The sequence below is a fragment of the Hemibagrus wyckioides genome, linkage group LG06 (genome assembly GCF_019097595.1).
Source record: "Hemibagrus wyckioides isolate EC202008001 linkage group LG06, SWU_Hwy_1.0, whole genome shotgun sequence".
Taxonomy (NCBI): Eukaryota; Metazoa; Chordata; class Actinopteri; order Siluriformes; family Bagridae; genus Hemibagrus; species Hemibagrus wyckioides.
Genome location: NC_080715.1, coordinates 44,438,770 through 44,454,543, shown reverse-complemented (window position 1 = coordinate 44,454,543; position 15,774 = coordinate 44,438,770). Strand labels below are relative to the sequence as shown.

The window sequence follows — 15,774 nt, the reverse complement described above, 5'->3', positions numbered from 1 at the left end:
GTAGCTTAGTGGTTAATGTGCTGGACTACTGATTGGAAGGTTGTGAGTTTGAACCTCAGGACCACCAATCTACCACTGCTGGGCCCCTGAGCAAGGCCCTTAACCCTTAATTGCTCCGTTGTATAAAATGTAAGTTGCTCGGGATAAGAATTTCTGCCAAATGTAATGTAGTAGGTGAGTTTTCCTGCTCGGTGTGATGATGTGTAATGTCCTTGACAGCCTTTATAGCCCCATTTAGCTGTTTGGTAGCAAACAAGACACATAAAAGCTTCTAAAATCACCAGTGGGGTATTACTGATGTATTTTATGTCGCAGAAAAACACAGTGTATTTCAGGCATTTAACCTAAAACCCCCCCAAAAATGAAATACCGACTTCTGGACGATGGACCCAGAAGTACTAAAACTTAGTAAAACTTAGTTCTGGGTTTTTAGGACTGTAGAAAATAAATTCATTAAAAAGTAGAGTTGACAGTGTGAGCAGCCATGTTGATCTGACGTCACTGAGTCAACTAGGAAGGAACTTTTGAGTTGAAACTGCAAGTTGAGGAGGCGTTTTCACTGAGTTTACTGTTTACAGGCAGAGATTTACAAACTTCTCCTCGAACACAAATGGTATCGAAATTATATTTCCAACAAATATACCGCAAACCCTGTGAGTCTGATCATGAAACGCACAGGCGAGTCGTATGACCCGGGTTTACACAACCCGGAAGTGTTCAGCGACTGGGCGTTCTGTGTGTTTTAAAATCTCTTTGGCTTGTCGCAAACCCACCAATCAGCGTTCAGGCTGGAACATCATGTGACGAGAAAGGGCCGCGACTTTGGATGTCAGGAAATCTGTTCGGGAGTGGAGAGAGAGAAAAAACCGACAACGAAGATCAAGGTAAATTACATAAAAGATGTTTTGTTTGATCCTCCGCGATCAGAGATGTTTATTAATGAAGGTTAAAAACGGAGATAATGCCAAAATGTGAACACCAAAAGTGCTGACACTTCTGACATTCGGTTAATGGACGATTTCACAACACTTAATATATAATAATAATAAATCTAAATATAATTACAGCTTTTTTTTCAGGCGAATAAAGATTATAAGTTGTAAAGTTGCTGATATTTTAGTGTGGGGAATATTATAGAGCGCGCCCGTGTGTGTGTGTGTGTGTGTGTGTGTGTGTGTGTGTGTGTGTGTGTGTGTGTTTCCGCATTTCATGCTGGCGACATTTTATTTGTAACTTTTTTTTTTTTGGTGTCATTATATTTCATCAAAGCGGCTCCACCTTGATCCCTGGCTTTGATGAAACAATAATAAAAAACATCTTATTGTGATCTCAGCATAGCTAGAGACAAGACATGCATGTATTTTAAAGACATACACTGTTATTATTATTATTATTATTATTATTATTATTATTATTATTACTGTAGTAGTAATTGTTATAGCGGTTCCTGTAACACTTTCTGATTGGTGGATGGGAGTGAGATCTGTTCTGACTCCATCTGGACCCTTCTGTCTGATTTATCATGTATCCTTAAAGGTGTAGAAGGTCGCCGCCATGTCGGGATCGAGGGACCCAAATTTACTCGCGCAAACCATTGGTTCTAACATCCAGAACATAACACAGCAGAGTAAGTACATGTCCTATCACGGCTAACATTATATCACGCTTTATGATAAGAGCATTGAGCTAGCTTTGCTACTTGCAAGAACATCTAAATGAAATGTGGATTTAATGTATGTGCGCTTTCTGATTTATTCTCACTAGCATCTGAAATCCAGAGAATAGTGACGCAACTCGGAACAGATAGAGACACGCCGGATCTCCGACAGCGACTGTGAGTGACTAAACACACACACACACTCAGTATGTATAAGGAGTAGTGCACTCTCACAAACATGTTGAAGTATTAAAATTGTGTTAATGTCTGTTCGTATTTATACACACAGGCAGCAGAAACAGCAGTATGCGAACCAGCTGGCTAAAGAAACGGATAAATGCCTGAAGGAGTTCAGCTCATTACCCGTAACTCAAGATCAGGTAAGTTGTTAGCTCACCTCATGGTCCAAAAATGAAGTGACAAAAAAATTTTAGCATTGTACCACTTATGATTATTATTTTATTTCTTTCAAAATATAGCGTCAGCGTAAGATTCAGCGAGAGCGGCTCGTCAATGATTTCTCCAACGCGCTGGCACTTGTACAGAAAACCCAGAGACAAGCTGCACAGAAAGAGAAAGAGTTTGTGGCCAGAGTTCGAGCGAGTTCAAGAGTTTCGGTAAGACGTGTGTGTGTGTGTGTATAGAACTGTGGTTTCTCAGTTTCCCCAGCATCCAAAAGTTCAGGACATGAACTTTAATCTGATTCCAATCTTCAGCCTCATTCTTCTCACTACAGGTTTATTGCAAAATTGATACCGTAGTAACGCTGGTTAGTTGTGTAGGCATGACAGATTTCATTCCCTCCATAAGCAACAGTACTCCATATCCGATATCCGTTCACGTTCCAACTGCTGGTATCAACACTCACTTCATTACAACACATCGCCTTTTGTTTGTAATGTTCACGGCACTGATCATTTGACCTGCTTTTCTTGTTCAGAGTGGTTTTGCTGATGAGCCGTTTGGAGGAAATGCTTCACCGTTTGATAGGTCAGTGTCTTTAAATATCGAAAAAATGAAGTAAAAACAGCGAAAAAAGAAAATGTAGGTGATTAAGAAAAATGTAATCATGATGTTACAGTGTTGTGTCAGGTTATTTATTTATTTTGTTATAAAACACCTTTTTTTAAAAAAAACATTTAAAATCAAAACACACATATTTCTTTCTTTTTTTGCTCCATTAATTGCTTAATTATATAGGTTTCAATTTCAATTTACACATTCACATATGTTCCATAATGGAGATGATGATGATGATGTGTTAATGTAGTGAGACCCAGGCTCAGACACAAAGCTATGAAGATGGAATCACTGAGGAGGATTTGCATCTCATTCAGGAGCGAGAAACGGCCATCAGACAGCTGGAGGTATGATGATAATAATAATAATAATAATATACACCATATACTGTATTAATGCAGTTTTATCATTGTACTAATGCAATACAGAGTATTTACACATCAGTATTTACACAGACTCAGTGAGTGAGGTCGAACCAGAGGCCATAATCTTCCATTAATTGTTAGCTACATTAGCAGTGTAGCTCTAACACACAGAGAAACAAGTGAACGTACACTAGATTGCCAGAAGTTTTGGGACACTCCTCCAAATCACTGAATTCAGGTGTTTCCGATCACTTCCATGGCCACAGGTGTATAAAATCCAGCACCTAGGCATGCAGACTGCTTCTACAAACATTTGTGAAAGAATGGGTCGCTCTCAGGAGCTCAGTGAATTTAAGTGTGGTACCGTGATTGGCTGCCACCTGTGCAATAAGTCCATTCGTGAAATTTCCTCACTACTAAATATTCCACACTCAACTCTCAGTGGTAATATAACAAAGTGGAAGCAATTGGGAACAACAGCAACTCGGTCCATGGAGTGGTAGGGCACGTAAAATCACAGATCGGGGTCAGCGCATGCTGAAGAGCACAGTGCTCAGAAGTCACCAACTTTCTGCAGAGTCAGTAGCTACAGACCTTCATCTGTGTGACCTTCAGATTAGCTCAAGAACAGTGCATAGAGAGCTTCATGGAATGGGGTGTCATGGCCGAGCAGCTGCTCCAAGCCATACATCACCAAGTGCAATGCAAAGCGTCGGATGCAGTGGTGTAAAGCACTGGACTCTAGAGCAGTCTGTATGTGTTCTCTGGCATGACCGATCACGCTTCTCTGTCTGGCAATCGGATGGACGAGTCTGGATTTTTGGCGGTTGCCAGGAGAACGGTACTTGCCATACTGCATTGTGCCGAGTGTAAAGTTTGGTTGTGGGGGGGATTATGGTGTGGTGTTGTTTTTCAGCGGTTGGGCTCGGCCCCTTAGTTCCAGTGAAAGGAACTCTTAATGCTTCAGCTTCACACCAAGACATTTTGGACAATTTCATGCTCTTTGTGGGAACAGTTTGGGGATGACCCCTTCCTGTTCCAACATGACTGCACACCAGTGACCAAAGCAAGGTCCATAAAGACATGGATGAGTGAGTTTGGTGTGGAGGAACTTGACTGGCCTGCACAGAGTCCTGACCTCAACCCCATAGAACACCTCTGGGATGAATTAGAGCGGAGACTGTGAGAACAGACCTTCTCGTCCAACATCAGTGCCTGACCTCACAAATGTTCTTCTAGAGGAACGGTCAAAAATTCCCATAAACACACTCCTAAACCTTGTGGAAAGCCTTCCCAGAAGAGCTGAAGCTATTATATAACATTTATGTGCATGTATAGGCAGATGTCCCAAAACTTTTGGCAATATAAGTGTATGATGGAGTATTTGAAGTACTTGAAATACTGTTGTCATAGTTCATGTTCTTCTTGTACATTTTGGCTACTAGACAGTCATACTTTAACATGCCAAACAGGCCACACCCACTAGTAACAACATTGTCAGTCCTACACACCCATACCTGAGTGGACTTGAATGACTTGCTAGGGTGAATGCGGGATTTGTACGTTGAGTCTCTCTCTTAGATATACAGGCCAATTTGCTAGTCTTCTGTAGCTAGCATTTTTTTTTTTTCACAGTTTGTGTTTGTGTTTGAGCTCCCGTATTCATTCTTTTCTTACTTTTCTTTTCTTTTTACTTTTTATTTCACTCAAGCCACAAACTAAATAGTAAACATCTCTATGATCCATTACAGTGTAAGCATTTGCCCTAGGCACAATATTTGTAATAAAAATACCCATACAAATACTAAACACCCTGGAATGTGTGCATTAATGGCTGTGTCCAAATTCTGGTCTTTAACAATCTTAAATATTAAGATTATGAATCATATAAAAACTTCTTTATTTAATTTTCTGTTTATTTACGGAACCTCTACATGTTAGACATGACGTAAAATCATGAGTTTACTTACTGACTTTTCTATACACCGTTGTTTTCAGTCGGACATCACAGACATCAACGAGATCTTCAAAGATCTGGCCGTCATGGTGCACGAACAGGGAGATATGATCGGTAAGATCTAATGCACATGTATTACACATGCAGAACAAACTCAAAAAGGCCTCCTGATGTGTTCATGTTATAGTAATATAATATTCTGTATTAATATAAGTGTAGCATTTAAGGTTTAAGGCATTTAGGCTGCTTTTAGGAAATGTATGGCCTTAACCACAGCGTTTCTGGGAAATCACTATCCAGATTTCTTTTGTTCTTTGCTATTCTTAGTGCAGTTTGTCTCTTTTTACAAATTCCTATGTAGAATGAATGCTGTAGTTTGTTTTTAAACCAGTTTTTTCTTCTCTTTCTTGAATAAATGCCAGTTTAGTATGGGTCGCAGTAACCGGCTTTATAGCATTATATTAAAACGTCTGCTGAGGGGTGCCAATACTTTACAATACACCTCCAAAAAGGCCTGCAAGGTGGATTAATCTGTTAAAAGTGTGGCTCTAGTGTATATTGCCATAGTGTGGAGGCCAAGGAGCTTTTTCTGTTGATTTGACTCTCATACCTATGGACAAACACACATGAGTGTGATTATGGTGTCAAAGTCCAGTGATAAGCAGCTGTTTATTCTTCATGCTAATGATGTTTAATTAAATGCAGTGGAGCAGCCTTTAGGTTTTATTAAAATTAGACTTGTGACGTGCATAATCATTTCAGCAGCTTGATTGTATAGAATATTTTAATGTGGCAGTGTTTTAGTACACTACAATATGCAAATGAGCTCCAAAAACAAACCAGTCATTTATTACTGATGTCTGTTATAAAGTGCCATTGGTCTGATAAAAAATATTCTAAAAAATGAAGAATTTTAGTGCCTTTGAATTCACAAAATAAACTGCAAATATATATATTTATATATATATTGTGAAGCCCCTGGTCATAGTAATGTAAGTTCAGATCAAACTGTGGCAATGTAAGGCAACAATTCAGGTGTATTACAGAAGACGCACACACACACCCCTATTAACACTCATCAGGTAGAATCATCACACTTAAAGCACAGAGGGGTTAAAAACAATTCACTAATGAAAGATTAAATCCCGACTGTGTGTTTGTTATAGACTGCACTGACACACAACAACAATTAAAGGTGTTAAATATTTTTGTAATGAAGTCCTGCGAGAACACCTGAGGTAAAAACAGTAGGAATTTCCTATGTATGTATTCTAAGATTTGACTGGCAAATTGGAGGCGTGTCTGGGGGTGTGTGTGTGGTGGTGGGGGGGGTGAACACTGCTGAAGTTACTCTACTGTTTGACCATCATCCTGAACTTTGACATATTGCAATGAAAAATATAACAATAAACTAAAAAAGCTTTTTGTTTAAATATAGGTAAGCGCTAATAATAATAATAATATTCAGGTGTGTCACTAGAGAGCACTAAAGCTCTAGGTAATGAAGGCTCTTTGGTTGTGTTGTGGGATGCGTAAGCTGGAGACCTAGTGAAACTCCTATGAAGTACATTAGATTATGTGTACATGCACCCAGAGTGTTGAACTCCTTTCTCATGACGTTACACATTACACTAAAATCAGTTTAGTGACCAAGAGACAAAGATAAACAAAAAGATAAAAGATAAACACATTTAAGAGAAACTGTTAATCAGGAGTTAATGAAAGGTGACATTCTGAACAAATGTATTGAACATTTCCTTTCCATCCTCTTTAAATCACAACAGCTGTACAGCTGTTCATCATGCAGTTATCATAGAAACCAGACAGATGAAGGAAAAATCTCAGTTTCTATGAACAGAATGTGAAATGGCTGAAAATATTGTCATAAGACGCACAACTAGAAGTTGATGTGTGAAATTAAAGTGTAGTGTGTTTTGAATATAATTAGGGGAAGTGGTAGCTCAGTTAAGGTGATGGGCTACTGATAGGAAGGTCGTGAGTTCGAATCCCAGCACCACCAAGCTGCCAGCACTGGGCCCCTGAGCAAGGCCTTCAACCCCTAACTGCTCATTTGTATAAATGAGATCAATATTATAAGGCTCTCTGCCAAATGCCGTAAATGTAGTTACACCTGAACAACCCAGAACATGTTGGAGAATATACCTGGAACAAAGAGCGATTAAAACAAGTCTGGGTTCTATAAAAGTATCAGTCAGGGTTTGGCTATTTAAAAAAAAAAAGAAAAAAGAAGGTAAATACATGATCGGAGAACTCAACCGCAACTCAGCCTTGAAAAATCTGTCCATCAAAAGTTAGTGATGTTCAAATTTTTATTTGTAAATAATTTTGCAAATGTCAATTTTTATGGGTAATTCTGGGTGGATTTGTGACATGAATTTCAATTCCAGTTTATAACATAACTGTTTATATATCTTCTCAAGAAGGGGGGTACCAATACTTATGCCACTGTGTTATTTCTTCTCAGACAGCATAGAGGCCAATGTAGAAAGTGCTGAAGTGAACGTACAGTCTGCAACACAGCAGCTCGCCAGTGCCGCCAATTACCAGGTAACTCGGAATCTTCGTTGGCACGACTTCAGGTGTTTGGAAAGTAGTTCATCAGTGTGCAAAAGTCCATTATAAATTGTGCCAATTTGTCATTCTCGTGCTGCACAACATTGTTAGCTCTACAGCTAGGCAGGACACTGGTGAAATAGTGTTGAACGAGCATCCCTGACCCAAACTCGGTAAAATATTTTGGTACATTGGACTAAACAAAGATTTAAAAAATGAGATTTTATAATCTTAAAACTTTACCTCACTAGAAGGCATGAACCTCATCTAATTTGAGGAATGTTTTGCTAACATACCCTAGCTATTCTTGTTAAAGGTATTCAGTTCACTTCTGATTTATTCATTAGAAAATTATGATGTTAGCCACACTGACGAGCAGAACACTTAGGAACTAAATGATTCTTTCAGATACGACAACAAATATAATCATAAAACAGTTTTAGATAACATAACATTTTTTTTTTTTTTTTAACACAGCAAAAGTCTCGTAAGAAGATGTGCATCCTGATTGTAGTCCTGGCTGTGGTGATTGTGGTCGTGTCCCTCATCATCTGGGGATCAGTTAAAGGATAAAACTTCTAAATTCACCTGAAACATCACAGGTGAACACTGAAAAAAACCAACAACATTTCTTTCCTGGTCATTTTTTTGTCCTGTTATTCCTGTGATTTAAGGTTGATGTGAGTAAAAAAAACATCTTCGCAAGCATGAAAAACTAGCTTATGATGTCACTGTGACATCATGCTATATAAATATACATAAAAATGACATTTTCTAAACAATGTTGATGTTTGAGTCTCCAGATCTTGACAATTTTAACTTATTCACTATAAATAATTAATCATGAATAAATCCCATTCCTATTCCTCTGGAATGCCAAGTATTTTTTAAAAATAACACCTGATTACACCTGACCCATCTGATGCTCTGCTACATGATGATATCGATAATGACGAACTAACATGCAGTGAAAGCTAGCAGGTAGCACTGTTAACACTATGTCATGCTGCGTGGTGGATAGCTTTAACAGGTCGGAAAAATACAATCAGTATATTTAATCATTTCAAGGCTCTACATTGTGGTAGTGTTACTAAAAAAATAACAAACGTTAGAATTTTTCCACATTCATCATATTGTGCTAGCTTTTCTGCTTTGATATTAACTTCAGAGGTTTCTTGTCATAGTATCATGAGAGACTATATATATATATATATATATATATATATATATATATATATGATTAACACTACCTAAACGAGTAGTTTAACTTCTTATAATTTTTATTATATAGCAGAACTTCCAATGACTAGCATTTGCTAGTAGATTCACGCTAGGATACTTAGCTTAAGCTGCTTTGTGCCAATTGCTGACTGCTAAAATTGATTCTGCTGTCCTTACTTTAATTGAAATTTACCTTTTCGTGCTAATTTCACCAATTAGTAATGAAAACTAGCTCTGTTCATGAGGTGATGGATTCTTGGGTTAACCATTAATTGAAGTGAACACAATGGGAACCTTTATATAATGTGTGTGTGTGTGTGTATATATTTAAAAAAAACAGTGACTAGTGTTAAGGAATTGGAAATTGATCTAAGTGGAGGAGTTTTATCCAGAATTATGATTTGGAGATGAGTCGAAAAGGATATGATCTGGAACAGAGTTTTAACCTCTGACTTGAGTCTGTCCATTTTATCGATACCAAGGTTTTTGGGTTTCAGTGAGTAGCTAAAAAGTACTTAAAATGGGATTATAACCTTAATTAGTATGACCCATCTGAGCTTATCAGTTATTTTATTCAATAATTAATAACAATTACTTTGTATATTATTGCTTCTGGCAACACTATGGCTAATGCTAATTCTAAGTAATAAGAGCCAATAATAATACTTGGATGCATAGATAACTTCCACCAAAGCTTTTTTTTCCCCCTGCCATATTTTCTTTAGGGCGATCTTCAACTTTTTGATACTTTAACAGATGAAGAAGTATGGGTATACGACATTAAAACATTATATATATATATATAATTAGTATGAAGTACAAAAAAAAATAAATGGGTAATTTAGCATGGTGACAAACTTTGACTGTTCCCAAAAAAACAAGAAAAAAAAACAAAAAAAATGTATTTTAAAACTTATTCTCATGCATTCCATATAGTAAAACTGTAAATATTCAGCTTCTTAAAAGGCAAAAATCATGTGCCATTTTAAACATATTTTCACACAATATCCATTATTTATCCAGTTCAAAGATTTTAGAAATGGTCAGACGTTTAATAATATATTATTCGAAAAGTGAATCCTTTCTTATTGGGGTTCATATTCTTGCCAAAAAAAAAAAACCTGTTCCATTATAAGAGAGACCTATTCAGTGAAGCTGATTGTACACATAATCATATTATAAAAAAAAAAAAATGATGGATGTAGTGTGAAATTTATTTCTGCCACTTAATCCTTTGCACATACTGTAAAGAATTGAAACAATTTTGAGTTACTGTTTTATAAAGATATATTTCATTCATGTTGTCTAGTATATCAAATTTAAAACACAGCCTTATACTTAAAGATCAAATTACTTTGAATTATTTTAACGTCATATACATGTAGTGCATAGATTTGTGATTTCTCAATAATGAATCATTAATAAATTTTTGCAGTTTTCTTAAATACAGTTCATTGCTTTTCCTGATTTGTACAATAAATTGTTTTAAAGCAAAGTCTTCCATGTGGTTTATGAGAAACAGAGATATGAGTAACAGGCCATATTTATCACTGGGCCCCTGAGCAAGGCCCTTAACCTTCAGTTACTCAGTTGTATAAAATGAGGGAAATTGTAAGTCGCTCTGGATAAGGGCGTCTGCTAAATGGCGTCATGTAAATGATATGAGTTTCTATGTACATAAGTACAGAGATATTCAACTTTTCCAAAACAAAATCTGGTGGAAAATTTTTGTTTGTGTACTGAAACCAGCAAAAACCCCTGCTAATTCCCCCTGTTGTTGTTAATAATAATAATAATAATAATAATAATATTGTTTTTGTTGTTATTATTATTAATTATAATAATAATTATTGTTTTAATGCTTTTTATTTATTTGCTACTTTTATTTTTTTTTATTATTTATTGATTTATTTATTTTTTACCATTCGAGCAAGTAATGATTTTTGCAATGGAGACTGTTTCAGTTCTCACTGCAATGTATTTTCTCACAAATGTATTTATTTATTACATTTTTTTCATGGATCACATAACATTGGCGTTTTATTCATAGTTCTGTCACTGTGCAGTCCTGGTCAGTATAATTGTAGACAGGAGTTCTAATCCTACTTAATGGTCATAAAAATAAGGTTAATGGCTACTTTTAATTATGTGCCATTTTATCCCATATTATTTAGATATTCTAGAGGAAGACAACGGCGTTAGACAAACGGTAATTGTTTTCCCCAGGTTATGTAAATATAATGATGTCAGTAAGATGTAAATTTGGGGTGGGGTTTACGTGTTCAGGGCATATAAATATGTGACACCAGTTTCAAATAGTGTTTGGAGAAATGTTTCTTACATTTTTTTTTTGCTTATTTATGCCTGTGATTTTAGATCAATGAACCTGACGGAGTTTAATCAGTCTGATCGCTGTGAGCATTTCTCCTGTCCAGAGAGATCTGTATCTCCTGCAGTTTATATCTTACTGTACGTGTGTTCAGCTGCTGTGGTTCTGCTAACAGTGTGTGGAAATCTGCTGGTCATCATCTCTGTGTGTTACTTCAGACAGCTTCACACACCGACCAACATGCTGGTGCTCTCTCTGGCCATGTCAGATTTCTTGGTTGGACTTTTCGTGATGCCGTTCCACTTCACGTGGCTAATTGAGTCTTGTTGGATGTTTGGACACATTTTTTGCATCCTGTTTAATTTTATGAGTTTCCAGCTCACGAGTGTGTCTGTAGGAAACGTGGTTCTGATCGCTCTCGATCGTTACATGGCTTTAAGCAATCCCTTTCTGTACCTGAAGGATGTCACGTCTAAAATTGTTGACACTCTGATATGTTTGTCGTGGTTTTTTTCATTTTTGTATAACTTTGTGTTTTTTTACCTGAACGGAAACTTCACAAATTTATTGCTGTGTCCTGGTGAATGTCTGGTCAGTGCTTTTGATGCCGTTGGCTCGATAATCGACCTCATGTTCATCGTCGTCATTCCTTGCAGTTTAATGCTCATGTTGTACTTCCAGGTCTTTGTAATAGCGAAGAGGCATGCAAACGCTATACGAGATCTCAATCAAAACATGAAAAGCGTCTCGGATACAATGAAATCTGAAAGAAAGGCCGCTAAAGTTCTGGGCATTCTGGTTTTTGTGTTTCTGGGATGTTTGGTGCCGTATTATGTCTGCACTTTAACGAGCAATACAGCATCATCACATGTCATGATTAATAATATTCTAATACTTTTTTATCTGAATTCATCTATTAATCCTGTTATCTATGCCTTGTTTTATTCCTGGTTCCAGAAGTGCACAAAAATTATTTTATCTTGCAAAATACTGCACACTGATTGTTCGTTTGTGAATGTAGTATGAAAAAAACTATTGAATGAAGCACAAAGCCCAACCTGGTTTACAAATCAGGTTATAACAATATCCCACCAAAATAAATGGAAAAATGTATACTTTAATTCTTGCAGAAATGGTAGAAATGCTTTATATATATATATGGTTCACTAAACCACCATGATTTACTTCAGTATTAATAAACTGTAAATAATCTTTCAGAAAACATCCATATAAACAAGCAAAACTCTGAGCAAAATTGAACTAAAAGTTTGTGCTCCAGGTGAAGAATATGGAAAAAGCCTCAGGTCTAAATAAATAGCCAATTGAATTCGTTAATTATTACTTCATTAAAAAACATCAATTAATACAAGTGTCAGTTACTGTGTTACAGTTGCTCTTAGTTCATTAAAGACCATGTTACATAAAACGTAGTTAAATATAATAATTTAAGAAAACCTTGTTGTAAATCATTACAGTAATACAATAATCAATGTTTCTAAATTTTGCCATTTTTACAAATTGCATGCATTAAAGAAAAGAAATCTAATCAATTATTGTCTAATATCAGAAGCAAACATTGTTGAACCAGAGTCAAACGGCAAGCCTTCCTCTCCTGTGTGACACCAGACAGTGTGATTAGAAATCATTTTGCTGTTCAGAAATAGAATAGAGTAAACAAAGTATGAGCAGATTGTGAATAAGATTTCTGGGATGAGTGCAGCAGCAGCTCTTTAGTGTAAATGTACAGTATCTAGATGAGACTGAACACTAGAAGGGTGTTTGTGGAATCAAAACATATTGCAGATGATGGATCACTGACCTTTGACCCAAAGTGGTACAAACAACTTAAATGAGCAACCTTGTGTTTGAACAATTGTAGAGTTAAAATATAGAAAGAACAAAATAGTCACTTAAAATAAATGACACTTACCACAACCATTAATAAGAGATGTTCTGTCGCATTCTCCATCACCACCTCCAGTGCCTCTGTGATCTATGGTGTCAGACAAGTAGGCCACAGAAATGGGAATTTTCAGCTCCATTTCAGGCTAATAGGATACTGTCTTTTTTTCAGCTGACCGTTCTCAAAGTCTCCAGTTCATACACTGTGTATATTCAATCAATTTCTTTTTTTTTGGACCACGCAAGCCTGGGCTCCATGTCTGACCTCTGTGTGCTCACTTGGCCCTCTTGTCTCATGTTAATTATAAAAATATTGCTAGTTTTGGGCAGTAGCTACCACTGCTTGTGCTAGTTTGAAGCTGATATAACACAGATACACAGGACCAATGCCACATGACATTGACAATGTACTGTCAGCTGTTTGTTCTGTGCATACTGGCACCGGATCTTTTTTTTAAAATGGCAAAAGCATTGTTCAAAAATGGCTTGCAATTAAGTGAATAAGTTGTTTTATCATATAAGAACTGTGCAGTTTTCTTGATCCTGTATATATCCTATTATATTTTCTTTTTCATATAGAGACAAAGAATAAAAGTTCTTTATGAATATCCAAATATTTTTAATTCTTTGTTTTAGATTTGCATAAAAATAGGTGCACTTCAGGAGCATGACATCATGCACACAAAACTGTCAGTCAACCCTGGAGGCATGATCATTTTCTAAACTATAAAAGGACCAGAGCCGCTTGAGCCGTAACTCATCTGACATTTAAAAAGATTTGTACCATCACCATTTTCCAGCAGTAACAGCAATAACAAGTTATTCTTTTAAATTGTGTTTAAATGCTGTATTCATGAATCAGTCTGATCGCTGTGAGCATTTCTCCTGTCCAGAGAGATCTGTATCTCCTGCAGTTTATATCTTACTGTACGTGTGTTCAGCTGCTGTGGTTCTGCTAACAGTGTGTGGAAATCTGCTGGTCATCATCTCTGTTCTTCACTTCAAGCAGCTTCACACACCAACCAACATGCTGGTGCTCTCTCTGGCTGGATCAGATTTCCTTGTCGGCGCTTTAATCATGCCTCCAGTGTTCATCTGGACAATGGAGTCCTGCTGGATTATGGGATCAAGTTTCTGCATATATGTTTGGTCGACTGCTGGATTTCTCATGGCTTTATCCATATATAACGTTGTTCTGATCGCTTTTGATCGGTGTTTAGCTCTCTTTAACCCATTTCTTTACCTGAACAAAGTCTCTGTGAGAAAAATGTGTGTGGTAATATTTTGTAATTGGTGTATGGTGCTAGGGTATGACTTGGCACTCATATATGTCAATGGAAACTTAACAAGACCTGAAATGTGTCCTGGGGAATGTTTATTCATCCTGGATGAGGTCTTGTCCACAATTGATCTTGTAGTAACATTCATATTTCCACTTTCTGTCATAATCATATTGTATACTCAAGTTTTTATGATCGCTAAGAAACATGCCACTGCTATCAGAGAGCTTAATAATCACACACGACCTAAAACACAGAAAATCACCTCACACTCCATGAAATCTGAGAGAAAAGCAGCTAAAGTCCTCGGCATTTTAGTGTCTGTGTTTCTGATGTGTTTACTTCCATATTTTATTTACAGTTTATTAGGTGAAACTATTGAAATACAGTTAGAATCATTTCAGAAAGTCACGATTGTGTTTTGTCTTAATTCCACCATTAATCCAGTTATTTATGCTCTGTTTTACCCGTGGTTCAGGAGGTGTGTTAAATTAATTATAACTCTGCAAATTTTCCAGACAGACTCTGCGTTAATAAATGTCCTTTCATGAAAGGCTTTTTTTTGTTTTTTTACCTTTTACACACACGTATCCAAAAGTTAAATCTTTAAACATTTTTTTTTTAAATTACAAATTATATTCACAGCAGTGTAAGTGAAAAATAGAATGTTTGCAAAATGTACATGAAGTACATGAGTTTCTCAGTATTTGGTACATTCCCTTCTTTGCTTTAATTTACTGTGCACTCCAGCTGGACTCCACAAGTTTGTGTAAAATCTTATGAACCATTTTGGATAAAATCCATCAAAATGTCATCTAGTTGTCCATTGGTTAGCAAAGCATTAGCTCACTCACTGGGAAATAGAGTGTGACTGAACTGAAAGATGGAAGAGCGAAAAGAAAAGGTGGTAGATGAACAGTTTTTTTCATTTTTGACTTTTTTACCTGAAAGAAAATTTTGGTCAGTGCTTTTAATGACGTCGGCCCGTTAATCAACCTCATGTTCGTCATTGTCATTCCTGCACTTTAAAGATTAATAACATCATCGTATGTCATGATTAATAATATTCTAATTCTTTTTTATTTGAATTCATCCATTAATCCTGTTATCTATGCCTTGTTTTATTCTTGGTTCCAGAAGTGCACAAAAATGATTTTATCTTGCAAAACACTGCACACTGATTGTTTTTTGTAAATGTAGTATGAAAAAAAAAACAACTGAATGAAACACAAAATCCAATCAATTATTGTCTAATGTTATAAGCATTCATTGTTGAGCTGAAAAACATGTTAAATGTCAACAACCGGCAAAACAGTCAACGAGGCAAACAATCCAAACAGGCAAGTCCAATAAACAGCATAAATCCAAAAACAGAAACGGTCAAGAACAAAAAAAGACAATAGAATAATTCAAGACTCAGTACGTGGTGAAAACACACAAACAACACTTTCCACTAAAGCGGTGGCGTC

General features: G+C 36.4%; 3 protein-coding genes across 3 annotated transcripts; all 3 read left to right on the top strand.

Annotated features, from left to right (window-relative positions):
- Positions 1-757: 757 nt before the first annotated feature.
- Positions 758-9,118, top strand: stx7l (syntaxin 7-like). The gene is made up of 10 exons (XM_058392825.1): positions 758-884; positions 1,537-1,627; positions 1,765-1,834; positions 1,947-2,037; positions 2,137-2,274; positions 2,598-2,647; positions 2,928-3,024; positions 5,041-5,113; positions 7,485-7,567; positions 8,051-9,118. Exons 2-10 carry the CDS (start codon positions 1,555-1,557, stop codon positions 8,144-8,146), a joined length of 771 nt encoding a protein of 256 aa, XP_058248808.1. The 5' UTR covers positions 758-884; positions 1,537-1,554; the 3' UTR covers positions 8,147-9,118.
- Positions 9,119-10,568: 1,450 nt separating this feature from the next.
- Positions 10,569-13,828, top strand: LOC131354792 (trace amine-associated receptor 13c-like). The gene has a single exon (XM_058392824.1). It carries the CDS (start codon positions 11,175-11,177, stop codon positions 12,147-12,149), a length of 975 nt encoding a protein of 324 aa, XP_058248807.1. The 5' UTR covers positions 10,569-11,174; the 3' UTR covers positions 12,150-13,828.
- Positions 13,829-13,861: 33 nt separating this feature from the next.
- LOC131354791 (trace amine-associated receptor 13c-like) lies at positions 13,862-14,856 on the top strand. Its single transcript, XM_058392823.1, has one exon. It carries the CDS (start codon positions 13,879-13,881, stop codon positions 14,854-14,856), a length of 978 nt encoding a protein of 325 aa, XP_058248806.1. The 5' UTR covers positions 13,862-13,878.
- Positions 14,857-15,774: the final 918 nt, after the last annotated feature.